Genomic DNA, 25,520 nt, shown 5'->3' with positions numbered 1-25,520 from the left:
ACAATGAAAATCACTACCTCTACCTACTCCATCGGCGATCCTTCAGACCGTGACTGATATTGAGATGCGAACAAGCCAAAGGCCGAATTATACTTTGTCTTGACTAATACTTGTGGTAAGTGGTGTTTTCATGGTCTCTAAATGCTGGTGATCTGACTTGGTTATAGAGACCCTCCATCTATTGCGAGACAGAACCCTGTCGGAGCCTTTCCAAAATCTTATGAAAAACCCCTCTCGATCATGTGGACATGCATTACTCGGAGATGATTTCCGAATGCTGTGGCGCAGCTACCAGTGAAAACCTACAGGCTGACTCTCACTCTCTTCGACTATGTGAATCTGTGACTGAAACAAACCTTGATGACCACATGACCTTGGATGCAGTGAAATGTTGCCCTGGCTCGGGTTTTTCTTCCGCGGACTGACTCGCTCTCTGTCAGACATATCCCTATCTTCTATATCTCTACAATCTTTATCTCCTCATCCTTACTTGAGAGGCCTTCTCCCGCTTGTTGATATCATCACAAATCAATTATACCCTCCATTCCGAGTACACCTCTCGAGAGACCAACCCAATTGCGGTCAAGTCTGCCCTCACATAGACAATCTGTCCTTAAGCCTCTGCCTCTGAGTAAGAGAAGAGTGAGTTCCCAGACAGGGTCAGGTCAACTTTCTCGTCAACCAGGAAACTGACAGCGAAAGACAGATCTCACTTCTGAAAACCCTCATCCCTTGCGCATCAAAATGCAAGCAAACCGTGCCCAAGTCACCACCAAAGTGAACTCACCCAGCACCATGGATCTCACTCCCTCAAACACACCCCCAAGCAAACTCGGTGCCCTCGGCTGACTCCCCGCTGAGTTGTGCCTCTGCGTCTACGAATACGCCCTGGCAAACGGCACAACCTCACTCATGCAAACCAGCCGCACCATCCACGACGAAATCAAGCCGCGAATCTACAGCGACACACTAGACATCCACCTCTCCCCCTCAATCAAAGACCCACACATGGCACTCACCCTCCGCCGCCTAAACCTCGCCTGGAACCTCAATGAGGGCCAGTGCTTCAACGCCCGCGGCGTGCTCCGCAACATCCCGCTCCAGAAATACACATCCACCCGAATCAACATCTACGCCCCAGACCCCGGCAACCTCGCCCAGCTGGCCCTCCTCTGGTGAAAAGTTAAAGATCTGGTCTTGCTCCTAGTCAGCAGAAAGACCCTCAAGGGCGTGAAACTCGAGCTGAATCTCGTTCCTCGAAACGGTGTCTCCTGGGAACAGTTCCACAACGTCGTCCCATCGCCTACTGCTCAGAATCAAAATCAACATCAACGTCAAACCGCCAACCCACACTGGGCCTTCGACTTCTTCTGGATCCCCTTCGGCCTCTTGCACAAAGACCCAACCCGGATGAAGCCGCTCTCCGACACCACAGCCCACAAGCTGTCGACACTCATCGAATCAATCGAAACATTCTTCAGCATTGAGCTGCGCAACTCGCTAAAGGGCGGCGAGGCCGCCTTCCTACGCAACCGGCAAGACCTGAACCGGGCGCTTTCGCACGTCGAGAAGGGGTGGGCGTGGCCGGCAGAGGAGGAAATGAGGAAGGAGTGGCCTGAGTATCCCTTTGGCAAGGTGCCGGGGCGGATTCGGGAGTTGCTTGTTTGTGGTGGGTTTGTGGGGGTTAGTGAGGAGGGGGTTCCGGTGGGTGTTTATCGGGTTGGGTAGAATTCTTCTCTTTTTTTTTGAATTGGATTGGATTGGATAATATGGCACCTGCGTGTCTGCACATTACCGGGGAGAGAAGGGGGGAGGGTCAGCTCTATTGGGCGTTGAAGAGGATATTGGTTACCATCTCATTTGGCATATCACACTGAAGCATGTATTTACGACAACGATGTATCTATGAATGACATGACTGATTGGACTGAAGACTCGATATTGATATCAACACCCCCTGGTGTATATCAAATCAATCCAAGATTCAACCAAATCCACACATCACCTTCTCACTCTATCCTCGCCATAATAAACAGGTATTTTGTAACAAAGGTAAGAGCGAGTACTACTGCTAGTAGTGGCCCAAAGCCACAGTAATAGGAAGGAGCAACTTAAACCAAACACATGTGGCAAGAGCAAATACGTACTCCGTCGCACTTTCCTAGTAGGGGGTAGACGTCCCGTCCTCTAAAGGAAAGAACGACCCCCTGCACCCAGGCAACGCATCGCACCTGCCTCAAATGAACGAAAGGACCCCGCAGCGGTAAAATCCATCGTATCTGCCTCTTAGGTAGGTGTGATGTCTGTCCTTCGGAGGAAGGAACGGCTGGGGTCCGGGTTCACGTCGGGACCTCGACTACATGCAATGGCCAGGGGCGAGTACTGTGTTACACTATTCTGATGTTTCTTGATGTCTTTTTCTTAACGGTAAGAAGGGTGCGGGCAGTGTAGTCTGTCTATTTGTGATACTGTTGGTGGGAGGATTCAGTCTTGGTGTTGAGATGCGAGGCTATATGGGGTATGCAATTTACCAGCGGCGACTGAAGGGGCCTGGAAAGTACTGAGATAAAAGGGGAGTAGAGCAATTGGGGGTCTTGTAGAGTGTTCACTGTCTTCATCAAAACTACGGATTTATCCTCGTCCTCGTGGGGGTGTCCTATATACAAGGGACGACTCTGACTCTATCTCTATCAACCCCCCCCCAGTGCTTAGCCTTCACCATACACAACCGGAGATATGCCCCCATGTTAAACCAAGAGCATAAACAATCAGACAGGCAAAATCGTTCTCAAGCCCCGTGCAATCCTCTGGATCTGCCGAGTATAATACGACTAGAGCAAGAAAGTTAGCCACTCAGTCTCCAAGTAAGGATCAGGGACATAGAAGGAAAAGAAGAACATACACTCTCCACCCCCGCACCAACAGTCTTCAGCGGTATGAGATTGATCCAAAACGGCACCTGGACCCTTTTCAGCTCCATCTGCGCCTCCTCCTCGTCCACGCTCTCATCAAGCAACAACTTCGCAAAGTTCGGGTCTATCGCCGCTGGTCGGCCGATGCCGATGAGGTCGCATGCATTCTTCGAGAGCGCGTACTCTGCGCCGGCGCGTGTGCGGAAACCACCGGTCAACATGAGGGTAAGGGATGGGTAGCGTGCTCGCACGGCGGTTGCGAATTCGATGAAAAAGGCTTCGCGTGCGGCGGTACGAGTCGATTTTTCGGGTTGAGGAGTAAGGCCGCGGTCGAACATCTATGCAGTTTCAGTATACACCAAATCTTCGGTCTAGTTGGGTATGCTGAATGAAATCGGGGTGACAGACCTTGGGATCTTCGTAGGTTCCACCGCTGATTTCGATAAAGTCGATGCCTGCATCTGCTAGGCGGCCGATCTGCGTCAAGGTGTCTTCAAAGCTGGTGGAGTTGTGGTCGGCCGAGTTGAATTTGATGCCGATGCAGAAGGCTGGGGGAACGACGGCGCGGATCTGCGCCACGATGTCGAGGACGAATTTTGCGCGTTTTTCTGCTGTGCCGCCATAGGCGTCTGTTCGAATATTGCTCTGGTTTTGTGAGTGATGTCTTCCTCAATTCGTTGGAGTAGAGGAGTAGCCAACCTTGGCGTTGAGAAACTGGTCTAATGACTGTTAGCCCATGCATACATTCAGGTGAGATCACGGACACGGTACATACCTAATAAATATCCATGGGCACCATGAAGCTCGATCCCCGAAAAACCAGCATCGGCCATCAACCGGGCTGCATCAACAAACTGACGCGTGACAAGCTCAATATCTGCCTGCGTCATCTCTCTTGGCGGCGGAAAAGCGAACCAACCCAGCCAGCGCTCCACGAAGCTATCTCCCAGATCCAAAGGGATAGCACTAGGAGCGATTGAGGACGCAAACGGACCCCTACGGCCCGCGAAACGTAAAGTCTGGCGTCCCGGGTGGCAGAGCTGTACAATCGATGGAGTACCGTGTTTCTGTGACGCATCGGCATATTTTCTCCAGAGTTCGACAAGATCTTTGTTGGTTTCCGCATCCTTATACTCGCCGCTTAGGGCGGGGTCGAAGGGCGTTCCTAGGTGATTAACGTCCACTTGGACGTTTCCTTTTCGAGGGTTGACCCATCAGTAATTTGTCCTGGTGTACAAAGGCACAGGTGGCGAACCTGTCAGGAGAGCACCCCAGTTGCCTTTCGCCCATTCATCATAGACTTTGAGCAAGGATGGAGTAGGCGTGTTCGAGAACCCGCCCAGCAGTTCAGCCATTGCGGCCTAAACAGATCAGTATAAACTTGATAGGCGAAGTGAAGGCGTTGGCGTTGCTACCTTGACGAGGCGGTTAGGAAAGACCAGGCCACATGGGAGCTTCACGGAATCACTCAGTGACGACATATTGTAGATGTGGAAGACAGGTAAGCTCTAGAGAGTAGGAATCGCAGGACAATTGCTGGAGATATTGGAAGGGCAAAGACGGCTCGAACCGCGCAGCCGAGGTTTTCACGTTTCCACATGAGGTCGGTGGTGGAGACAGGCCGAACCCCCTCCAGGTATCACATTCGGCCATACCAAATGTCCAAAGGCACTCGATTGGAAATCAGCACCACCATCTTATAAATATACCATAATATCGACGTCGAAAGAACGCGCTGGAGGTCAGAATAGGCTATAGTAGGCTATTATGGTGTGCGTCCGGGGCCCGGGCATCCGGCTCAGCTCCACGATTCGGATCTCTGTCGTCCGGACCGCACCCTGCAGATTGCAGAATCCACCAGTCCACCCACTGCAGAAGCTTAAATCCTGCCACGAGGTTAATAAAACGGCGAATAATGCCCCAGTTTGCAGGGCTGACGATGACGGCGTGATCGGTTAGCTCGCGGCTCGCCTCGATCCCCCCGGTACTTGCTCCGCTTGCTGGCGGGAGGATGAATCTATCCGCATCCCCACCCCCGCGTGTCGCCGGTCTTAGCACTGGTCATTGCTTCGCTCTAAGATTGAGTACCTAGAGGGCATTAGCCAAAGACATGTGCTTGAGATACAGTTAGAAACCGCGCAGGTGAATGTCGCCGACTTGCAGCAATCTCAAGAAACTACAAAAGGACAAAGCAGAGATGGAAAACTAATATAAAAGTTCATTGAATCATGCATTTTATAAACCCGCCGTGTATGAGCTAAACAACCCAGATCAAATCTGTATGCAACAGTGGAACAAACGCATTAATGATAGCCGGAATCCGTCATAGGATGGGGTATACAAGAGTGATAAGCATCCTTTCCAGTAAGGAGCGTATCGACGAAACAGACGCGCTTCAAATCAAAGACGAACCAACCTGGACATGCCAGTATTAGAAACGAAGGTAGAAAAACAAAGGTGTTATCACAGGCAAGCCATGAATCGAAGGGGAAGAGGGAAGGCAGGCATGCCGGTCCTTACAACTTAGCATTCTTGTCATCATCGGAAGTGCCGTTGAGACCAAAGTTAGGAGCACCGAGACTGGAAAGAATAGCACCGACTTCTCTCTCCAGAGAGTGGACCTCGGAGTGAGGGTCGTACATGCGAGCCTTGATCCAGGCATCAAGAGTCTCGTCATCCATGCTACGGAGGGTAGCTTCGCGGTCAACCTTGGCATCTTGGGCAGCACGGATGACATTTCGGGCCACAACGACGCTGACCTGACGGATGCGGGTCAGATCGGGGTAGAGAAGACCGCGCTCCAGCTCTTCGGCAGTGAGGGCCTTGGAGAGAGCCTCGCCTGAGGCATAGATCATGCTGTCTGTGACCTTGACGGACTTGGAGAGAATTGTTCCGAGACCGATACCAGGGAAGACGTACATGTTGTTACCTTGCCCAGGGTAGTACATCTTGGTCTCGCCGGCAGCGTTGGTGAAGGACATGGTAGGGAAGGGAGAGCCTGAGGCGAAGAGGACACGTCCGTCGGTGTTCTTAACGGCACTCTCATAGTCACACTCGGACTTGGACGAAGGGTTAGAGAGAGGGAAGACAATAGGGCTTTCGTTCCACTCGGCCATCTTGTTTAGGATGTTGGGGGTGAACACGCCACCGAGGGTAGAAAGACCCATGAGGATAGTAGGCTTCACATGTTCGACGACGTCTTCGAGAGTCTTGAACTGCTGGCCTTGGTTGTCAGTGCGGGCGAAGTAGACCTTGTGATCGGCGAGCCTGTCACCCCGGTCCGCAGTCACAAGTCCCTTGGTGTCAACAAGGTAGAAGCACGAGCGGGCTTCATCCTCGGTCATACCCTCGCGCATGAAGAAGGCGACAATCTGCTTAGCGACACCGACACCGGCACTGCCCGCACCGAGGAAGACAGCGCGATGATCCTTGCAAGGGAGTCCAGATCGCTTCACAGCATTGATGACACCACCAAGAATGACGGCACCGGTACCCTGAATGTCATCGTTGAAGCAGGTGTAAACATCCTGGTACCGTTCCAGCGCAGGGAAGGGGTTCTTGAAATCCTCAAACTGGATGACAATGCTACAAATTGCAAGAGCTCCCGTTAGCCTCCGATATCCTCGGGAGATGCTAGACAACTTACCCAGGCCAGCGCTCGGTCAGAGCGGCCATTAGCTCGTCCAGGAATTCACGCTCCTCGTCGGGCGTAATCTTATCACGGCGGCTGCCCATGTAGAGCGGGTCTTCCCGGAAAGCCTTGTTGCTTGTACCGAGATCAAGGGTCAGGGGCAGGGTAGCTTCGGGACGAATACCAGCGCAGGCAGTGTATAGAGCCAATTTACCAATGGGAATACCCATTCCGTTGATGCCAAGGTCACCTAGACCGAGAATTCGGGAGCCATCGGTGATGCATGTGATCTCCACATTGGGCTGCGGCCAGTTGGCGATGACAGCTGCCAGATTACCCCGGTCCTCCCAGCTGAGGTACATGCCTAGTTCGAACAGTTAGAGCTCGGTCCCGAAACCTTTGCACGAGGATTGGTCGGGAGTTCTGAGACTAACCTTCCGGCTGTTGGTAGATCTCGGACCACCTCTGGCAGGCTTCGCCAACGACTGGGGTATAGATGAGAGGAGTCAGCTCCTATTTGACTGTCAGTAGTGATCGACAGTAAATGATGCAATTCCGAGGCCTTGCCTTCAGGTGGTCTGTGACCAATCGGTAAAACAGATGCACATTGTTTTTGCGGAGAGTGCTCAGGTAGAGGAACTTGTCGATGGCAGTTTGCTTCAATGCGAGCTGAGCAAGACCTGCGGCCTAGTCAGCACCCAGCTGACCATTGTCTTCCCACCACCCGATCTCGTTGTATACATACACCTTGTCTTCTGAGTCTCGTATGACTCTGCGCGAGGAGGAGTCAGGCCATATGTGCGGAGGTACTTGCGAATGTACGCTGGGTTGGCGGTGTCATAGTTTTGTTCACTATACGAGACACAATGCTGTTAGCATTCCTCGAGAATCTAGAAGACAGCATAGGCCAGGAAGGACATACATAGGTCCGTTGTGGTTCACATGGGGGGTCGCATGGACCGGACGACTTTGTTGTGAGGGAAAGCGAGCCATTGTTGTAGAGGTCTGAGTCACGGCAGCAATACTATGGCAACGAATACCAGAAACAGCTGAAGATGAGACGGAGAAGGGAAGCAATTGAGCTGACACGGTCACTGGCGAGGGTCTTATTTTATGTAGTAACGCCCGAGACACTAGCATTGAACCCCCCTGAGAAGGAATCCACCGCATTCCGAGATTGCAAATTCGTGATGATGACCCTGCGAGGTTCAAGGAGGTGGTCGCGCGGACTATGAACTCAGAACCAGCACTGTAGCTGTGACCAAACGATGAGTCTGGGGCCAGGAATCGGGAAGAGTCGGGGAGCAGTGAACCAGTCAGGGAGGTCGGGATCGCGACGGTGGATATCTCGGGGGGGACGATGGTTGCATGGCAGCGAACCGCTTCGACCGCAGAGGCAGCAGGAGTGGAATTGCTGGGAAACGAAGCTTTTGCAGCAAATGAAAGCGTGGATTGGGGGAGACGTGGAGAAAACGGGACGTTTCCGACAGTCCTTGGGCACCTAAGCCTCCTCAGGAAAGTAATAATAAATGCGGAGAAAAAAGAAACAAAGGCGCAGAGACGAATGAGAAGCAGTGCTGCAGTGATGGTGAGGAAGGGAGGTTGAGAAGTCGAAGTTTTTGGTGAGGTATTTCTTTGCGCAGGACCGAGACTACAATGTAGGGGGCAGACCGAATTCTCAACAGCATCAACAAGCACACGACCTGTTCGATTATTGACAGCTTGCTTACAGCTCCTGACTCCGAGTCACCAGGTCTAGCCTGGTCCTTTCCTTTCCGTCCTTTGTCTCAATAAGTATATCATTACGCTACTTGATTAATGGCGGTCTGTCGCTTGGTGTGTCTCTCCCACAGCTTCCCACCTCTTTTTTCTGACTCCTGACTCTGCAGCAAACGCAGGTCCAAGCAGCACATCCGACTGAGCATCCCGAAGAATGTATTTTTTTTCAGTCTGTGGAGCACTATCCATAACCCCATTCCCACGCTAGAGAAGGAACAGGACTAGGTCTACCGAGTAGTCTCAAGTCCCAGCGAAAGGTCCCTGTGGATCGGGGCTCTCATGTGGCAGATTTGGCCATTCAGCCTAAGATGAAAGCTGACCTCGCAGTTGGTCTAACGCTATGAGGAAGGATTCTGGACTGAGACTGGGGCATCGAACTCTGGCCTGCGCTTTTAGTTTTCGTCGCCAACGAATTCTTCATCGCTTCGACTTTTGTCGACTCCAATTTAGGCTTCCCCGCAGCCACCTGCACACACAGGACGAAAGTATCTTCAGATCTCAATTCGCGAGCCATGATACATCCTGCACACCCCGACAGCTCTGATATTCGACCTGCATGAGACAATGTACGTAAGTACATATGCGCTCTGTATGTGTGGAGGAGAAAATCGCGCAGTCTGGCGGTTTCTGAGCATTTCTCAGCATCAACTCTAGCTTGCGTGTCGTACACGAGACAGCCCGTCTCCAAATCGCAGCTGATCAGAATGATTATACTCGGAGTAGTCCCGCTGCCCAATAACAAGGCATCTCCAAGTACCAGACGGCAGTTGGAGGAAGCCGATCGGTTCCGGCCGAGAATAGCATCGGAACTGCCACACAGCAAAGAGAAGTTTCAACTTGCAAAGGCTTGGTTCTCCGCACCAACTTTGAAGTTGAAACCGCTTCGGAGCTTCACCGTCAAATAAAATTGTCAATCTCGGATCCATTATTGGTGCTCACGAATATTGCCCGGGTCGAGTCGCGTCTCCTTAATAATGCGAGGAACTCTAATCAATCTCTTGGGCTTCGGGATGCAAGTGCTTGCAAGCAGCAAGTTGCACGCCCTGCCACGGACTCCGAGGTTGCCGCAGTAAACGCTCCCACGGGAGTTGGGGTTACTTGGAGTCAGTCGGCTTTTGCTCCAGGCGCTTTATTATTCAGTACTTTTTTACCGGAGTATCTTTGCGCATTATCTTTTCTGATTCCTGCCGTACTCTGTCATCTCTGCTTCCTTCTTTCCCCGAAGATTAACCATTCCGATACGATCCACAGTCATCCTAGGTCTTACTCCATGAAGGATGGAGTGGTGGCACTACTGTGGTGCAGAGTCGAAGCCATTATTGGAACAACTGGATTTGGAACCACTGGGACTTGTGGATAGAGACGATGATCACGGTGGTTCCTTGAGCCTCTAGGCCTGAGGATGATCCGACCTGTGGATCCATGCTCCTTTATGATAGCAAAGAATTAAGACTGAGAAATAGCCCTATAAGATCGATCGAGCCAATAATGATACAACTGTTCTATCAAAAGCAATCACAGCTTACTCCGTACAGCTTGTCCACCTCCTTACATTAGTTTCTCCGGATTGTCAAAGCTTGACGATGTTGATCGCAACGGCTTCTGGTCGAGCGCAGCACAAACATGCTAACCTCAGGGACACTTACTTTGACTCGATCCTATGGAATTGAAAGTTGTCACAGATGGTCATTTTCAGCTTAGAAAGGTCATGAATTGTACTGTGTACACTGCACAATCCGAGAGCTTGAGGTCAGAAATGGTGGTGATCACCTGATGATAAAGCGGCGGCAGTGACGCAAGAGTGAGCTGGACGACCTTGGAAGCTCTCGGTCCTCCTTGCTTGATGAAAGCTCCAAATAGCTCCATTTCTCCAGATTGAAGAACCAGGGTTGCTTCCATCTGTCATGCAATCACCCCCTCATCTCACCGGGTCCGTGCATTAATCCCTCATCGAGCTCTTCCCTCCTCTGATCAAGCTCTCGGTGAGCTTGTACACCAGGTCGCACATCACCCGATTTATCGCCCACCATGTCGCGGGCAGAAACGGAGCCACTGCTCCCACGCTATGATGACGAGACGAGCCGGCAGCGTCGGCTGCATCAGAAAATTCATACCTATCAGATGCTCCGTGCCTTTTCCGAGGGCTACATGCCATCGACCGAGCAGACCATCGCCAATCTTCGTACACTTCTGGCGTTCGATTTACTGAGCCCGCGTAACCCCGACATAGGCTCTATGGGCCGTCAGTTAGTCCGCGATTGCCGCCTGTGGATATCGCTCTTAATTGAGTTCCTGCAGACGAAGAATGGCGAGGATCAGCTGCAAGAATTCATCTGGCATCTGTCTCATGGCAAGGCGACTGTCCACGCCGGCCACATTGCCCAACGCGCCTCCCATACGAAAGCTAAAGCAGATTCCAAAGCAGGTATTAGATTTTCTACTTCACTCTCTCTACTCCACTTACGTAGGCAGACGTAAGCTAATGGTGCATACTAGCGTATGATAGCATTCGCACCGTCGGCAACCTGCTGCTAACGAACTCTGACTTCCGCCTGTTTGTGGAGGACCTCACCACTGTTGGCCGCGAGATATTCTCCGACACGGCTTTTTCTCTATCTAGAGCATCCCGAAAAGTGGGCAAGAAGCTCAAGCCATCAGAGGAGGAGCAGGAGGCTTTATCTGGTGCCGGTGCAGATGAGGGCCACACCGTATCAAACGAAGAGCTTCGGGAAGAAGTAAATTATGTTGCAGATGTCGCCAAGGGGGGCCTGAAGAAGACCGGCCAGGAGGCCAAGGAATCCTTTGAAGAACATCTATCAGGGCAAGAGAAAGATACTTTGATATATCGGTTGAAACAGACAGTGCTGAAGCTCCGTGAGCGCACAGACTATTCGGATTCGGTTGCTACTCTAGCAAAGCTGTTACAGCAATACGCCATAGCCTACGCAAACGCTGCCACGGATGTCGCCTCAACTGCAGAAGAAGAGTCCGAGGTCAACGAGGATCTCAAACAAGCGGTACAAAAGTTCTGGGCCCTGCTTCAGACCCTCGGCGACCGCAAGGGATGGGAGGCTTTGGAGCAACGGCTGCAGGACGTGCTGAAGCATGCATCTGGCGACCGTGATTTCGAAAACCTAGTGTCAGAAATAGGTTCGGCATTCCAAGAGCTGATGACGAACCCTGATTCCTTCGATTCTGCCCTTGAGAAGTTTGAGGAACTGAAAGAGAAATCGAAACAGGTGGGTGCCGAGTCGAGTCTGCGACAGGACGTGGATCGATTCCTGGCACAGGCCAAGCGAGCAGTGCACTCCGTCTCCCAGGATCAGACGATCTCCAAGTTGATCACTGCAAGCCGCAAGCTTTACAAGGATGCCTCAGACGGCTACCACAATCGACGCGGGCGTTTACCAGCGGATTTACTTGAAATTTTCGTCCCTCTCGTTATCCGCAGCATTCAGTACATTCCCATCCCGCGTTTGGAGATTTCAGCACCGGAGGTTGACCTTCTTATTGAGAACCTGATTCTTGAACCCGGGCATACAGTCAACTTCTCGTCCTTCCTTCCATACCGCATGCACGTCACGACGCGCAATGACATTGATGTTGTCAAGCGGCATTCGAAGAAAACCACAACAGACCTGAAGACAACATTCACCGTGAGCGTCTGCGGAATCAACGTGAGTGCCGCAGAATTCGGTTATTGGCTTCGTACACACAAGGCGCTTTTCTTCTACCTCAAAGACCAGGGAATCGCGAGCTTCTTCCTTGACAAGCGCGGTGTCGACATCTCCCTGGACGTGGAAGTCGGTCGAGACAGGCTAGAGCAGATCTTCACACTGCGTGGAGTCCGCGTGCGCATTCATAAACTCGACTACAAAGTGCACAAAGGCAAATGGAGGTTCCTGATCTGGCTAACCAAGCCGCTCCTGAAGCACATGATCCGTCGAGTCCTGGAGAAGCAGATCGCCGAGCAAATCGTCCAGGCAGCCTTTGCCTTGAATCGAGAACTAGTGTTCGCTCGCGAGCGCCTTCGGGCCACGCGTATCGCCAACCCTCATGATCTCTTTACGTTCGTTCGCGCTGTGTTGGCTCGTCTGAAGCCAGCTCCAAATGAAGACATTGAGGCCCGTGTCGGAATCGACGAACCGGGTAAGGGGGTCTTCAAGGGCATCTATGCCCCGGGCAGTCTGGTCAAGGTGTGGCATGAGGAAGCACTTGAAGCGCATGATGCTATTGAAGAGGGAGAAGAAGATCCAGGATTACACAGAACCTGGCGAAACACGATCTTTGATATTCCTGTATGATGCATGATATATATGTCAACTGGCCAACGCGTTATGATTCCTGTCCTTGTCTTTACTAGCACAAATTGTATGACCACATCTAGTTGTCCCATAGCATTACCTCAATCAATGCATTTTCAACTCACATGAAAGCCTTCATTCCTAGTTACACTTGTTCCCTGCATACAAGAAGAGATATGTGCAGCTCACGTGCACAGCGGAACGGAACAACCACACCCGGTCCGGCCACCTCATCGAAAGGCGAACGGACGAATCCCATTCGCGGAACTATCACTATTTACCAGTCCCTCGACCATTCCCTCAAAACACACCCTGCTGCACTTGAGATCTTGACTGATCTTGAGCTCTCTTCAATGGTCATACCCTGAAAATCTGCCCCTTCTTCAAATATACCTGACATAGCCCGCGAGCACCTCGAGCTTGCCCTCCTGTTCAGTAATCATTTACATACGTCTCGAGTCCATCCCGATCCCGCACTACAACCCCAAAGCTTCAAATCCACCACGTCAGCTGCATAGCAGCTAGACACGTACCTCTATACCTAAGCAACAGTCAAAATGCGATTCATCCGCGGTCTTATCCTGACGTTCGCCGTTGCGCTCTTGCTGTTGCAATTGGTGCTTGCGGCGGAAGATTACTATAAGATCCTGGGACTCGACAAGAGTGCCTCGGAGAAGGATATCAAGCGCGCATACCGCAAGCTGAGCAAGAAGTTTCACCCGGATAAGAACCCGTAAGTCGTCAATGATATTTCCGAGGTTACGGCGAGGCTAATATTGACTGTAGGGGCGACGACACCGCGCGCGAGAAATTCGTCGAGATCGCCGAAGCATACGAAGTCCTGTCCACCGCTACCACACGCAAGATCTACGATCAGTACGGGCACGAGGGAGTGGAGCAGCACAGACAGGGAGGCCAAGCGGGCGGCGGTGGCCACGACCCGTTCGATTTGTTCTCGAGGTTCTTCGGCGGCGGTGGACACTTTGGACATGCGCCTGGTCATCGTCGGGGACCGGATATGGAGTTCCGTATTGGGCTGCCGCTTCGCGATTTCTATAACGGGCGTGAGTTTGAGCTGAACATTGAACGGCAGCAGATTTGCGATGCTTGTGAGGGGACGGGCTCGGCGGATCGCGAGGTTATTACTTGTGATAAGTGCTCGGGGCGCGGGGCGGTGATTCAGAAGCATATGTTGGCGCCGGGTATGTTCCAGCAGGTGCAGATGCAGTGTGATAAGTGCCGTGGCCAAGGAAAGATGATCAAGAAGCCTTGCTCTGTTTGTCATGGACAGCGGGTTGTACGCAAAGAAGTCGAGACCTATGTTACAGTGGAGCCGGGTATGGATAAGGGAATGCGGCTGGTATTTGAAAACGAAGGAGATGAGAGCCCTGACTATATTGCTGGAGACTTGGTGCTTATCTTGGAAGAGAGAGAGCCGGAGATTAGCGAGAACGAGGAACACCGCACGGACGGGGCGTTCTTCCGCCGAAGAGGTCGGGATCTATTCTGGAAGGAAACACTATCACTCCGAGAGGCATGGATGGGCGACTGGACGCGCAACATCACCCACCTCGACGGCCACGTTGTGCAGCTCTCCCGCACACGGGGCGAAGTTGTGCAGCCACTATCCGTTGAAACAGTCAAAGGCGAAGGAATGCCATTCTACTCGGAGGGACACCTTCACGACCACGACGACCAGGAACCAGGTAATCTATTTGTCGAGTACACCGTTATCCTCCCCGACCAGATGGAAAGCGGCATGGAGAAAGACTTCCATGCGCTGTGGGAAAAATGGCGAAAGAAGAACGGAGTCGATCTTGCAAAGGATAGTGAGCGACCAGCAGCTCCTATTAAAGATGAATTATGATGTATAATAAATAGATAGACAACATGCAGATCATTTTAATTATCATACTCGGTGTTGAACTTGGTTTGTGCTGTAGATATAGATTGGCATAATATTTAACCGGCAGAACTCCACACCGCCCAACAATCATCTCAAAAATTTATCTCCATCTCCGCACTCCAACATCCAACCCAGACCAGCCTCATCATACCTTTATCTCCCCTCCAGAAAACCAGAATCAACCCTCAAAATGGTCCGCCAACTCAAGCACCACGAGCAAAAGTCCGTCTCCCCCCACTGCACCCCCTCAATCCCCATTTAACCTAACCGAAACAACCACAGACTCCTCCGAAAAGTAAACCTCACAACCTACAAATCCGACAACCACCACCGCGAATCCCAAGTCTCAGCACGCTACTACCTGCAAAACCCACTCGACTACAAAAAATACTCCGCAATCGTCGGCTCCCTGCGGCAACTCGCCCACAGGCTCTCAGCGCTCGACCCAGACAGCGACCCCGTGCGGCAGAAACTCGAGAGCGAAGTCCTCGATAAGCTCTGGCGGATGGGGATCCTCAAGCAATCGCGCGAGCAGGGCGCGGGGCTAAGTAAGATCGAGCGCGAGGTGACGGTTAGTGCGTTCTGCCGGAGGCGGTTGGCGGTTGTTATGGCGCGGAGTGGGATGGTGGAGAATATCAAGACGGTATGGATGGTCTTTTCTTTTCTTTTGGCTCCATTCCTCGTTTATGGTGTTGTGCTTGGTTGTTAAAGATTTGATGGTTTTGAGAATTCGCTGACGAAGGGCTTGCAGGCGGTTACGTTCATTGAGCAGGGGCATGTGCGGGTTGGGTCGGAGGTTGTCACGGATCCGGCGTTCATGGTTACGAGGAATATGGAGGACTTTGTGACGTGGGTGGACTCGAGCAAGATCAAGCGGAATATTATGCAGTATCGCGAGAATCTGGATGACTTTGATCTTATGTGAATGTGGTTTCTGTGGATTGAGTTGGGGAGATTCAGATGGGGTTGGTGGAATCGATGTGGAATTGATACCCTTATTCGCCTGATGTTTGATTCGTTCTTATGATGGGTCGTTTGCTTATGGGATGGCGCTGCAAAAGTTTACGTTACGTCGGGTTTCCACCATAGACGTCTATCTGCATATTCGGCGTTAGCGGATAGAAAATTCATTAAATCTATATACACCTGGGTATCACGCAATCTCATGCCTTATGCAACGCACAAGAAAACAAAACGCTAATGACAGTGACAGTGACAGTGACAGTTTGATCATTTATAATAATCCCGTACTCCTCCTCACCACAAAGTTGCGCTTGAACTTCAGCCTGCGACGAGACTGACACTGCTCAGGCTCATCCGGGAGATCCATCCGAAACCTGCGGACGCTCCCTTCATAGTTTGCCTTGCCGTCCTTTCCTTCCTCGAAAAAAGGAAGCCTGCTATCGCCGAACTGACACCACCGGGGTGCGACTCGTCTCCAAAATCCGCGGACGCCGCTGCTGGCGCGGTCGATGGCTTCGTACTCGCGGCGGCGGGTGGACGGGGATGTCCATTCAATTATGGTTGGCTTTGTCTGTTCATTGGTGGTGACTTCGACTTCGACGTGTTGGACGGGGACGGTTTGGTTGGATGCATCAGATGGTGTCTGGTATAGTGTCGAGTGCTGTTGCTCGAGAATGGGTGTTACTGGGGGCGAGCTGAGGTCGGAGAATGTCCGGATGGGACGAGTATGAGGAGTCTGTGGCGGAGAGGGTGACTTGGAGACGTTGGGATCTTGGAAGAGACGGCAGGATTCTCGGTGAAGTGCCAGTAGGTTCTCATGTCGCATTGTTGTGTCTGGCACAGATGGTGTGAGAGAAGTGGTGGTGTTTGTACGACGGTGCGAAAACGGCGAGCTTTGTCGGCTGTGGCCTCTGGAGTGGGTGCTGCGAGAACTCGCACGAATATGACCAGGAGCCTTGGTGGGGGGCGAGGCTGTCCTCTTCCGTTTCGGTGTTCGCAGCCCGTCGGACGAGGGTGGTTTGGGTGGTGATGACTTTGGTGTATCGACCATGCCGTATGTGGCGGCGTCCATGGGGCTAACACTGTCCGTTGCAGAAACGATGTATACACCTCCAGTAAGATCGAAAGAGTGGCAATGGTGGGATTTATCAACGGCAGTTGCAGCCGGGATATCAAGAGAAGGCACCGCTAGGGAGGTAGAGGGATCGTGGGCCGGATTGGGGTAAAGTGGAGTAGCTGCAAGGGTCGATGCAGCTAGGTGCAGAGAAGGGCTAGTATTATGGTTATCTCCAGCCTGGGAGCCATAGTGGTCATAGCCAGCAGTTGAGAGGTGACGGTGACATGTGATGGAAGCCATGGTTGTTGCGAAATGCGTCATGCGATATTGCAGTTAAGGAAAGGACGGGAAAGGCTTCAGTGCCGATGCTCTGCCTCACATGCGCCAGGCAAATGGCAGCAGTCACAAGTGGAGGAGGGATCAGCAAGGGCCCGTGTCTGATGAACAGAAAAGGGCGTGAATGGTCAGGTATGTCCGCAAGGCGCCACCAGGACGGATGAAGACGATAAGATTAGGGTTCTGAGAGGGGTAATCTGCGAGGGCAAACAAGTCAGCCTGTTGTTTGGGGTTGCGAGCGGGATGAGGACCGACATACCGGTTGGGATACATTGTCAGACGGATATTTGTCCGATGAAGAGGAGAAGGAGGGTGAGGGTGAGGGTGAGGACAAGACAAGAAGGGGAGGGGAGGCGTGTATGGTCAGGCGGCAGGCAAATCCGAAGCCACTACTCCAGTGACGGCATTCGAAGAGTTTATATCTCGCATCCCCTCACCGTCTGAAAAGGCTCGTAAAACTTTGAAGCGCTGCAGGGGTCGCAGACCCTCCCAAGCGGCAAACCAAACAGCAAGTGTAAAAGGCGCGATGGCCACGCTGCAGGACTAGTGGCTCCAGTGCATGCAGTGCAGCCAGGCCCTCCTGCCGTGAGCGGCTAGTCATACAATACTAGCGATGGCCTGCCATGCTGCGATCGTTTGGTTCGTCGGTAGGAGCCTTCGTGCCAAGTCGATCGAGCTGCGTCAGCACTTTAGTTCAGGATTTTGTCATGTCCAGACCTCGAAGTCGAAACGTTCAAGTTTGTTGGGAACTTGAGAGTCGAAAAAGTGCCCCGCATTCCAAGATTCCTCTTGCCAGTTCCTTGCAGTGCGGGCTCTCGCTCTGCATTTTGGAGTTGGAGTTCATGGTATCCCTACTGCTTACTGTCTGTGAGACAGCCGTATTTAGCATCCGCCACTTTATATTGATCGCATATTGTATTTTAATCTCCATCTTCATTTGAGGTCTAATAGTCTAGACTTCTGTTTATAGGTGGGGTGGCCCTGAGCCACAAATCTCTGATTGGCGCGTACCTTTCACCGCCACTTGAAACCTCCACTGCCAGGCGGTGAGGATCGACGACAACCACGCGAATTCTTCGACGATCGTCTTCAATAATTGTCATTTTCGCCTCGAGATGACGGCTTTTCCCGTAGTCTCGGTCTTCATTTTGTACTCTCAAACTCAAATGTTCGGCAAGAGGGTTATCGAGTTACGTCCTGATTCTCGCGATCTACAGAGGAAGAGTGCAAATGGAGATGAGTTGAGGACGTGTTTCAAAGGATAACAGGTCACAAAGGACTTGATGTTGGACGGAGATGACGGAGTTGGGGATAGAGTGGGGTACACTCAAGGAGGGTCTCAACCCTGATTCCAAATTGACATGCAAATGATGGAATAGTCAGGGAGCACCTGCAATGGTAGCCGTGCATTTCTCATGCCGACAGCGGTCTATGTCGGCGAATCTCCAAGACGTATAAAAATTGGGTATACATTAATAATAGGTGAGAAAAAGAACAGACCGACTACAGCGAATCAAAGGGCACCGGATCCCCAGCACTCCACAGATTTCCTGAGAAATTCTCCAAGGTCTCAAAATCAGGAACCCAAAACGGCGCATGTCCATCCTCAAGATCAATCCAAGGTGCAAGTTGCAGCGCCATCCTCACACCATGATCCTGGCTCGACGGGTCAAAAGACACACCAGGACCCTGGCCCGAATTCAAATCGGGCGTAACCCCGTTGACGTTGGTATGCGCTTGCGCAGTACCACCTGGATATTGCGGTACAGTCGTTACCGCCGGAGCATTGCCGTGGCTGTCGCTAGGCATACCGATGCCGAGCCCATACCCTGCGTTAGGCCCGACGCCGAGTCCGGCATGCTGGGCGGTCATTAGCTCGGCCATCCCGGCTGTTTTGGCGGCCTCGCTGCCTTGGAGTTTCTCCATCGCGGCGCTGACGAGAAGTTCGAAGGCGTCGCGGTATTTCTTCACCCATTCCGCACGTTCGCCCATGACGAAGAGGACGGTTGAGCATGCACGGATGTCGTTGCTTATGCGGACTGACCAGATTTGGTCACTGTGTGTCCAGAGGGAGTATAGAAGGGTGATGCCCGCCATGAAGACGGTTTGGACAGCCAGGAAAGAGTGGCCGTATTCCAAGGTCTGATGAAGGCGCTTATGTGTTTGGCAAATGTCGCCGGCAGCGCGCAGGCAGATATGGTAGTAGGGATCGGTAATAGGGAGTGAGGGGAGGAAGGGCTGGATGAGAAGGCGTAAAGCCCGGTTGTAGTGGAGCATAGGGTAGTCAAGGTCAGAGCCTGTAAAGCGCTGGAGGGCCGATGCTTTCCATTCCTCCAGTTCGAGGAAGAGTCGGTCCATCTTAGATCGGAGAGCGTGCAGGGGCCTGTCTGCGCGGTAGATTTTATGTTGAATCCGGGAGTCAATGCGGCGGATTGTGATCAGGTATATGGAAAAGGTCAAAGACGTGATGCGGTGGTTGTTGCTGTTCAAGTTAGGATTATTTTCGGATGAGGTTGATGGGGTTGACGCTGGTGGAAGGAGTGCTGGATCGCGCACGTCGTCATCGATATCGAGAGGTAGTGGTAGGTCAATGTGTCTGTCGGCGATGCTAAAGGGTCGCCCAAGTGACATTGACACAACACGTTCCAGGTAATACACCGTCCAGAACAGGCGACGCCGCATCTGTGCTGTTATCGGATCAAGGTTGATCTCGTTTGCCTTGCGGTGTAGCCCGAGGTCGATTGCTGTGCGCATCGCCAGGCCTATCATGTACCAGACACCTTGGCTGGATGCAGACCGGAGATGATATATAACCAAAAGAGTCATTGCTTCAACATTCTCTACGGATCGGGTCTCGCACATGGCTGGAACTTGTTGAAGGGCAGTAATATAGAAGCGCTAGAACGAAGGTTAGACATGCTCAGCGATAACAGAACAGGCACAGTACCTCTGGTGGAACATAGTCGTACTTCTCACTCAACTGCATAGTAGTCGCGCCAATGGCATACGTCAGGTACAGCTTGAAGATACCAAATCTCTCAGACTTCGTAAGCTCTTCCCGTTTGGCTTTGGCCAGTCGCCACCGGTCCTCGTGTAATTGCCATAGCTCTTTCCTGTCAAGAAAAGGGTAGCGGACATGAAGCCTAGTCAAGTAGGCGTGCAGGATGCGTCCGCCCATTTCGTCGTTCGGCGGCTCGGTGCTCTTTGCAAGAAGCTCCTCCATGCGTAAAGTGCGCGGACGGTCCTGGCCAGGAGCCCTATTTGAAGGCGTTGGCTGGGGAGGCAGACCAGTGACAGGAGCAGCCGACGCAGGACCATTACCTCTACCCCCGCTGGAGAGTGTAACCTGGTTGCGCGACGGAGATAACACCTGATTCCAAACGGTGGCTTGGACCATTTCGCCCAAGTTAGCTGCAAGCGACAGGCCCGAACTCGAGCCAATATATGCAGGAGCTTCAGAAGAGTTGATCGCAAGGAACCCCACCAGCTCTCCTACAGCATTATGATCAAGGCCATTTGAATTACCATGGCCTGCACCAGGGGTCATCCTTCCTGTCTCCCGGCTGTGGGGAGACAAAATGGCTGCTACCGGATGCGAGGCATGGTGGCTAGTTCGACTACTAGTCGTCCCCGATTCCAGCTGGGTTTCAAGGTATGCAATACGCTCCTCTAGAGCTCGAGTATATCTTTGAAGCCGTCAGTGGATGTTGTAATGACCGTAATCAATGCAGTGCGCTGACATGACCTACTCGCTCTGGGAACCATTCTCTTGCCGTACCGATGCCTTATCGCATTCAGCGCCGGCTTTAAGACAGTTGGAGCAGACGGGATATTCGTTATCACACTATGCGCTGTCAGATTGAGGCGTCGAAATATTAAAATAATGCAACAAACCTTCTGCTTCCTAGTCTTGCATCGGGTGCATGCGGTCCGTCCACGCTTTCGCGGGTTGTAGTCTCGATATGGCGATGAAGCCCTTGTCGGGGAGGCAGACAATTCAGAAGATTCCATTCCTGGACACTGCGCCGGTCATTGTAGGTGATGAGTGTGATGACAGAGAAGTTGGAGAAGGAGAGTCGGGAGTACTGCAATAATATGGAGAAGAGCGCCAAGACGCGTTCCGTGGACGGCTTCGACTCCGTTGCACTAGTTTGGATATCTTGATAAGTTTATCGAATGGTGTTCCAGGGCTTATCAGTAGGTAAATTCTCATTATTATGATACTATCGCTCTATCACTCAACGGCTCGGAGATATGCCACCATTGTAGAATCCCCCGCTATCAAGGCTAGATTATAAGGCAATATCGAAATCAATGAAAGAGAAACCACAGAATAGGTCACTATGGAAGTGGAACATGAATGAAATACATCCTGTCTATCGGCGATAGTGGGCGTTTTGCTGGTGTTCAGTGAAAAAGAAATTGACTGTGCGTGTGGGGAATAAACTTTGAACGCAATGAAAGTATATAATAACGATGGCTCGGTGGATTAACAAGGTAGTGTTAAGATATGAGAAGGGAGATGGTAGGTAGGAGACGAGGTTGGCAGGACATGGTGGTCGGTCGGGGGTCGGATATGGATGAAATCGAAGGTTATACAGTAGTGAGAGGAGGAGTGTAAGGCAAGGGACCGCTTGAAGGCTGGCCACCGAGCATTGAATGTCCAGGTCCTACGTAGGGCTATTGTGTGAAGGCGGGGGAGCTAGTGGAACAGGAACATCCAAGGGAGCCCCTGTTGGCGCCCATGGGGTGGGTGCTCCACGTATGCTAGCCCTACGGGCCCTATCGAATCGGTGCGCGTCGTTCGCTCGATCATTCGGGCCCTCGACGCTGCCGTGGACAATAGCAACGGGCGCTGGCGGACCTGGTGCGCCGGGAATAGCCGTGTGTTCGGGCAAAGTGCGCTGAGGAATGTAGTGCCCTCCGGTGACACTTCCATGGTTCGGAAGGAAACTCTGGTTAGGAGATCCGCAAGTGGTGCAGGTAAACTCGATCTTAAAATTAGTGAGGACTAGCTGGGCAGCATTAGGGTGCGTAGCTTGTTGCGTGTGTGTTGGAGATTTCGACAGTCCGGCTTGTCGCGAGATTGCTTGATTAGGGGTCTGCATAGGATAAGAGGGCGGTTGCGGATGCAGGTGGTGGTTTATGGGTGTCTGTTCATGCTGTGGTATTGTCGGCGCTTGCAAGGTAGGGTTAGGAGGAGGTAATGATTGTTGCGTCTGACCAGGCCGTACTCGGTGAGGATTCTGAGTTTGCGGCGGATGCGGCTGCACTGGAGCTCCCTGTAGAGCTGGAGTCGGAAGCTGCGGGTTACGGGGGTCCTCAGCCTGCTGCTGTTGAGTGTTATCGACAAGGCTCGGCGGAACAGGTTCAGGGATCCATCTCTGGCCTGGGATCCCACTATAAGCCGGGCCCTCGTTCTGATCCTCGATAGTTGGCGGCTGACTCTCTTGCCGTTCCTCACCACTCGACGAGTTGCCCGCATCGCTTTGCTGCTGTGAATCCCGCTGCTGCAGTCTGATAAGAGCCCGCTGTGCTTGCCTAGTCGAAATGTCATATCCGTGATACCTTTTGACCGCGTCGACAATATCCTGCGCTTTAATTTTGTTCCTCATGTCGAAGAGTTTAGGTATCTCGCTAAGAAGAAACCGCACGTGGGAGGCTTCCGAGCGAGCCGGGGTCTTCGTGGTGGATGTCGCATTCCGCCGGCAGCTATGACTATCCTGAAGGCTGCTGATATAGGTTGCATTTCTGTTTGCGCGACATACGACGCGAAAGAAGCAATTGTTGGAAGACCGACAGCCTATCACCACGCTCTTTTTGTTGCTCCGCGTCACGCGAAGCTCCCAATGCTGCCTCACGGATATGCTCCGTACCAGTGCCTTGAACTCTTCCAGCGAGGGGAACCGCTGGCCCACATGGAGCCCCGAGTACATCTCCGTCATCTCGATCAGGGGAAGCGGCGCAAAGCGGAAACCGACGACTCGATACCAACAGTCCTTTCCATCAGTGAAGGTTTCTTCGACGTTGCTGAATCAAGAACCGAATCGATCGATATCGCATCGTTTACACGTAACAGACAAGTGGTGACACGTAGCTCTAGGACCGAAATGTAAGTTTCGAGGGTACAGAAACGGAGGGATCATAGACGGATGCAGAAGTCACAAAACGAGCACCACTCGTATCGGGCCGAACTCACGTAGTCAGCCGGATCCCCGGGCCCTTGAAATCAGCCAACAAATACCGACAAAGGTTTGATAATAAGTAAGAATTGAGACCTCGATTGCTAGAGGTCCGGTTTCCCAGGAAAAAGTGGCAGCGATAAGTTTAAGGCAGCAATAGTAGCAGTACTAGTTCGACCGAGCAACCCGCATGGGGGGGTTTGCAGAGGAGATCATGGGAGGGACCCTTTCCGCCTAGCGTGTCGGCACCTTTCTCCAACGACCTTCTGCCCTCAGACCGCTCCGCATTACTGCTCCTCTTTTTAAATCAATCCCAGTTTTCCTCTCGGTGGCCGAACGAGCGATACACACGCTCCCACCCCTTCTCCGCCCGTTGTTGTCTGTACCAGGAGGAATAAGCACGGTCGTTCACCATGACGTCTTACGGCCTCCTTGAGCAGGCGGATGAAGGTCTGATTTATGTGCCTGATAACATATTCAACGCTTATTTGATTTCGTCTAGATGCCCTCCATAAGTCGCGGCTACTGAACGTCGAAGAAAAACCCTTCAAGCGAATCACCAAGCGTCTCCTGAACCCCGATTCGATCGTAATTTCAAATGCGACGCTTCCTCCCACACCCCCACCCGAGGGATCCGACGAAGAGACTGCTGCGGCCGCGGAAGCTGAGAAGCAAAAAAGACTTGAGCAATGGCGCCAGTTTCGAGATGATGCATCGCTAGACTTTGCGGCCTTTGAGGGAAGCATCGCGCGGATACAGTTTTTGTTTATGAGCAACGAGAAGGAACGCGAGCGATACGTAGCGGAGAAAGAGCGAATCCTTTCCACGATGCAAGCCGTCCGTGAAAACACTATGGAGCTACGGGGGCAATTGGAAGAAGCACAACGACTGCTAGCCTTGCGGAAGAGCTACGACGAATTGACGGAAAAAATCACCAGCAACAGGCTTCTGAAGCCGCGGGAAGACCAGCAGGCAAATCTGCAGAAGCTACAGGCGGAGATTTCTGATCTAGAAAATGAGAGCAAGGATTATGCGAAGACGTGGGCTGAGAGGCGAGAACAGTTTGGTCGCATTGTGGATGAGGGTATGCAGTTGCGACGGTTGATCCGAGACGAGAAGGAGGAAGTGGAGCGTCGAGAAGGCATGCAAGAAGACGAGGATGGCGACGATGGAGAAGTCTCGAAAGGCAAACAAAGCGGTGCCAACACACCTCGACCGGATCACGAGGGTCTCACTCCTTCTCAGGGTCAAGATGAGGCGGGTCGGTCGCCTCTGGCATCCTTCACGGACAAAGCAACCCCCGGCGCCGCAACACCTTTACGACAAGTCACTACCGCTGAGCAAGAAGACTCGGCCATGGTCGACGAAGGCGAAGTAACAGGCGACGAAGGCATGGGACGACATGACGAGTTAGAAGAAGGCGAAGAAGCGCAAGACAATCGCAATGCCGACAAGATGGACACTACATAGGATTCCGGATATCTCATGCATTTATGGAGTAAGGATCAAGGTGTTGGCGTTGGGTTTGAAAATGAACATTCCTTAATTTACATACTTCCTGTCACGGTTGACATTTTCTCCACGTCTCTTCAGTACTAGTACCATTGATTGGATCAACCTTTCAGGCAATCTCCCGCTCTGCAGTCCTAGCCTTCGCGATGGCATCCTTAGCAGCAGTGATCTGTTCAACGTTGCTCTCTGCGCCCTTCTTCCCCTCTTCGACCTAAGTAATGTTCAGTCTGCTGATACACCTAACCGCTCAAGATAACTCACCAGTAGGCTATCAAGCTTGGCAATCGTTTCCTCAATCTTTTGCTTCAGCGTCGGGAAGATTTTCTCAGTCTCTTCCAGTGCGAGGCGCTGATCGCAAGTGATCAGTAGCATGTCCATCACAAGGCTATCAGAAGATTAGGTACCTACCTCCTGCCTCAGCAAGTACTCCCTATTCTCATCCTGGCTAGGGTCTTGAGCCTCAAGCTTCTGGATCCGTTCTTTCTGCTGCTCGAACTCACGGCGGTACGACGCCTCTTCCTTGACCAAGCGCTGGATTGAAGCGGTAGTAATCTCTAGCTGAGAGCGAGGAGCCATGGCGATAGATTTCTGGTGGCTTCGTTAGAGACGATTCGAGTCTAACATGATGCAGTTTTGTATATAACATATATAGAAGGTGATGCTTGCTGATGTATTGCAAGAGTCGGTGGGGGATGTATGTCTGGGCGTGGCAGTCTTGCAGCTCAACCTCGGGTGTTATCAAGATATCAGTACTCACCTAATTTGTTTCTTTAGGAATACGATTTACAACAACTCAATGAAGAACTCTTAACCCCGCGATGCGATCCCATCTCTGCCCCTCCATGACGATGATCAGCCCAAAGCGGTCTGTTTGCAGTGTTTGACTGTCTCAATGGCTCGTATCACGTGCTGGGACAGCTAGCTCCTTGTTTATGCCA

At 52.1% G+C, this 25,520-nt stretch overlaps 10 protein-coding genes across 10 annotated transcripts; 5 read left to right on the top strand and 5 right to left on the bottom strand.

Moving 5' to 3' along the window:
* Window positions 1-912: 912 nt before the first annotated feature.
* BJY04DRAFT_224858 (uncharacterized protein) lies at window positions 913-1,728 on the top strand (the record flags this gene model as incomplete). Its single annotated transcript, XM_073718076.1, has 2 exons — window positions 913-1,175; window positions 1,212-1,728. The coding sequence occupies 2 exons, from the start codon at window positions 913-915 to the stop codon at window positions 1,726-1,728; spliced, it is 780 nt and encodes a 259-aa protein (XP_073564444.1).
* A 736-nt stretch (window positions 1,729-2,464) lies between these two features.
* BJY04DRAFT_203562 (NADH:flavin oxidoreductase/NADH oxidase family protein) lies at window positions 2,465-4,942 on the bottom strand. Its single transcript, XM_073713365.1, has 7 exons — window positions 4,328-4,942; window positions 4,168-4,273; window positions 3,688-4,107; window positions 3,612-3,631; window positions 3,321-3,557; window positions 2,903-3,250; window positions 2,465-2,831 (listed from the first exon to the last, which is right to left on the bottom strand). Exons 1-7 carry the CDS (start codon window positions 4,391-4,393, stop codon window positions 2,769-2,771), a joined length of 1,260 nt encoding a protein of 419 aa, XP_073564443.1. The 5' UTR covers window positions 4,394-4,942; the 3' UTR covers window positions 2,465-2,768.
* Window positions 4,943-5,110: 168 nt separating this feature from the next.
* BJY04DRAFT_203560 (uncharacterized protein) lies at window positions 5,111-8,147 on the bottom strand. Its single transcript, XM_073713364.1, has 6 exons — window positions 7,466-8,147; window positions 7,289-7,395; window positions 7,111-7,223; window positions 6,978-7,056; window positions 6,559-6,907; window positions 5,111-6,497 (listed from the first exon to the last, which is right to left on the bottom strand). The coding sequence occupies exons 1-6, from the start codon at window positions 7,711-7,713 to the stop codon at window positions 5,429-5,431; spliced, it is 1,965 nt and encodes a 654-aa protein (XP_073564442.1). The 5' UTR covers window positions 7,714-8,147; the 3' UTR covers window positions 5,111-5,428.
* Window positions 8,148-10,350: 2,203 nt separating this feature from the next.
* On the top strand, window positions 10,351-12,626 carry BJY04DRAFT_224855 (uncharacterized protein; the record flags this gene model as incomplete). The annotated part of the gene is made up of 2 exons (XM_073718075.1): window positions 10,351-10,747; window positions 10,819-12,626. The coding sequence occupies 2 exons, from the start codon at window positions 10,351-10,353 to the stop codon at window positions 12,624-12,626; spliced, it is 2,205 nt and encodes a 734-aa protein (XP_073564441.1).
* Window positions 12,627-12,913: 287 nt separating this feature from the next.
* On the top strand, window positions 12,914-14,667 carry BJY04DRAFT_203550 (putative DnaJ domain protein). The gene is made up of 2 exons (XM_073713363.1): window positions 12,914-13,359; window positions 13,413-14,667. Exons 1-2 carry the CDS (start codon window positions 13,184-13,186, stop codon window positions 14,491-14,493), a joined length of 1,257 nt encoding a protein of 418 aa, XP_073564440.1. The 5' UTR covers window positions 12,914-13,183; the 3' UTR covers window positions 14,494-14,667.
* A 1-nt stretch (window position 14,668) lies between these two features.
* On the top strand, window positions 14,669-15,644 carry BJY04DRAFT_203549 (snoRNA-binding rRNA-processing protein IMP3). Its single transcript, XM_073713362.1, has 3 exons — window positions 14,669-14,754; window positions 14,815-15,175; window positions 15,284-15,644. Exons 1-3 carry the CDS (start codon window positions 14,723-14,725, stop codon window positions 15,455-15,457), a joined length of 567 nt encoding a protein of 188 aa, XP_073564439.1. The 5' UTR covers window positions 14,669-14,722; the 3' UTR covers window positions 15,458-15,644.
* Window positions 15,645-17,354, bottom strand: BJY04DRAFT_203547 (uncharacterized protein). Its single transcript, XM_073713361.1, has 2 exons — window positions 17,148-17,354; window positions 15,645-17,085 (listed from the first exon to the last, which is right to left on the bottom strand). The coding sequence occupies exon 2, from the start codon at window positions 16,871-16,873 to the stop codon at window positions 15,767-15,769; it is 1,107 nt and encodes a 368-aa protein (XP_073564438.1). The 5' UTR covers window positions 16,874-17,085; window positions 17,148-17,354; the 3' UTR covers window positions 15,645-15,766.
* A 1,037-nt stretch (window positions 17,355-18,391) lies between these two features.
* On the bottom strand, window positions 18,392-20,899 carry BJY04DRAFT_225812 (putative C6 transcription factor; the record flags this gene model as incomplete). The annotated part of the gene is made up of 4 exons (XM_073718271.1): window positions 18,392-19,786; window positions 19,836-20,555; window positions 20,667-20,732; window positions 20,783-20,899. The coding sequence occupies 4 exons, from the start codon at window positions 20,897-20,899 to the stop codon at window positions 18,392-18,394; spliced, it is 2,298 nt and encodes a 765-aa protein (XP_073564437.1).
* Window positions 20,900-23,396: 2,497 nt separating this feature from the next.
* Window positions 23,397-24,759, top strand: BJY04DRAFT_11496 (uncharacterized protein). The gene is made up of 2 exons (XM_073708224.1): window positions 23,397-23,520; window positions 23,573-24,759. Exons 1-2 carry the CDS (start codon window positions 23,484-23,486, stop codon window positions 24,538-24,540), a joined length of 1,005 nt encoding a protein of 334 aa, XP_073564436.1. The 5' UTR covers window positions 23,397-23,483; the 3' UTR covers window positions 24,541-24,759.
* Window positions 24,616-25,336, bottom strand: BJY04DRAFT_11567 (putative tubulin-specific chaperone Rbl2). The gene is made up of 3 exons (XM_073708241.1): window positions 24,991-25,336; window positions 24,844-24,930; window positions 24,616-24,793 (listed from the first exon to the last, which is right to left on the bottom strand). The coding sequence occupies exons 1-3, from the start codon at window positions 25,156-25,158 to the stop codon at window positions 24,692-24,694; spliced, it is 357 nt and encodes a 118-aa protein (XP_073564435.1). The 5' UTR covers window positions 25,159-25,336; the 3' UTR covers window positions 24,616-24,691.
* Between the last annotated feature and the right edge of the window lie 184 nt (window positions 25,337-25,520).

This window comes from Aspergillus karnatakaensis, assembly GCF_047715665.1.
Source record: "Aspergillus karnatakaensis strain CBS 102800 unplaced genomic scaffold BJY04scaffold_102, whole genome shotgun sequence".
NCBI classification, from domain to species: domain Eukaryota; kingdom Fungi; phylum Ascomycota; class Eurotiomycetes; order Eurotiales; family Aspergillaceae; genus Aspergillus; species Aspergillus karnatakaensis.
The sequence above is the reverse complement of the archived record's forward strand: the minus strand, read 5'-3'. Positions and strand labels throughout refer to the sequence as shown.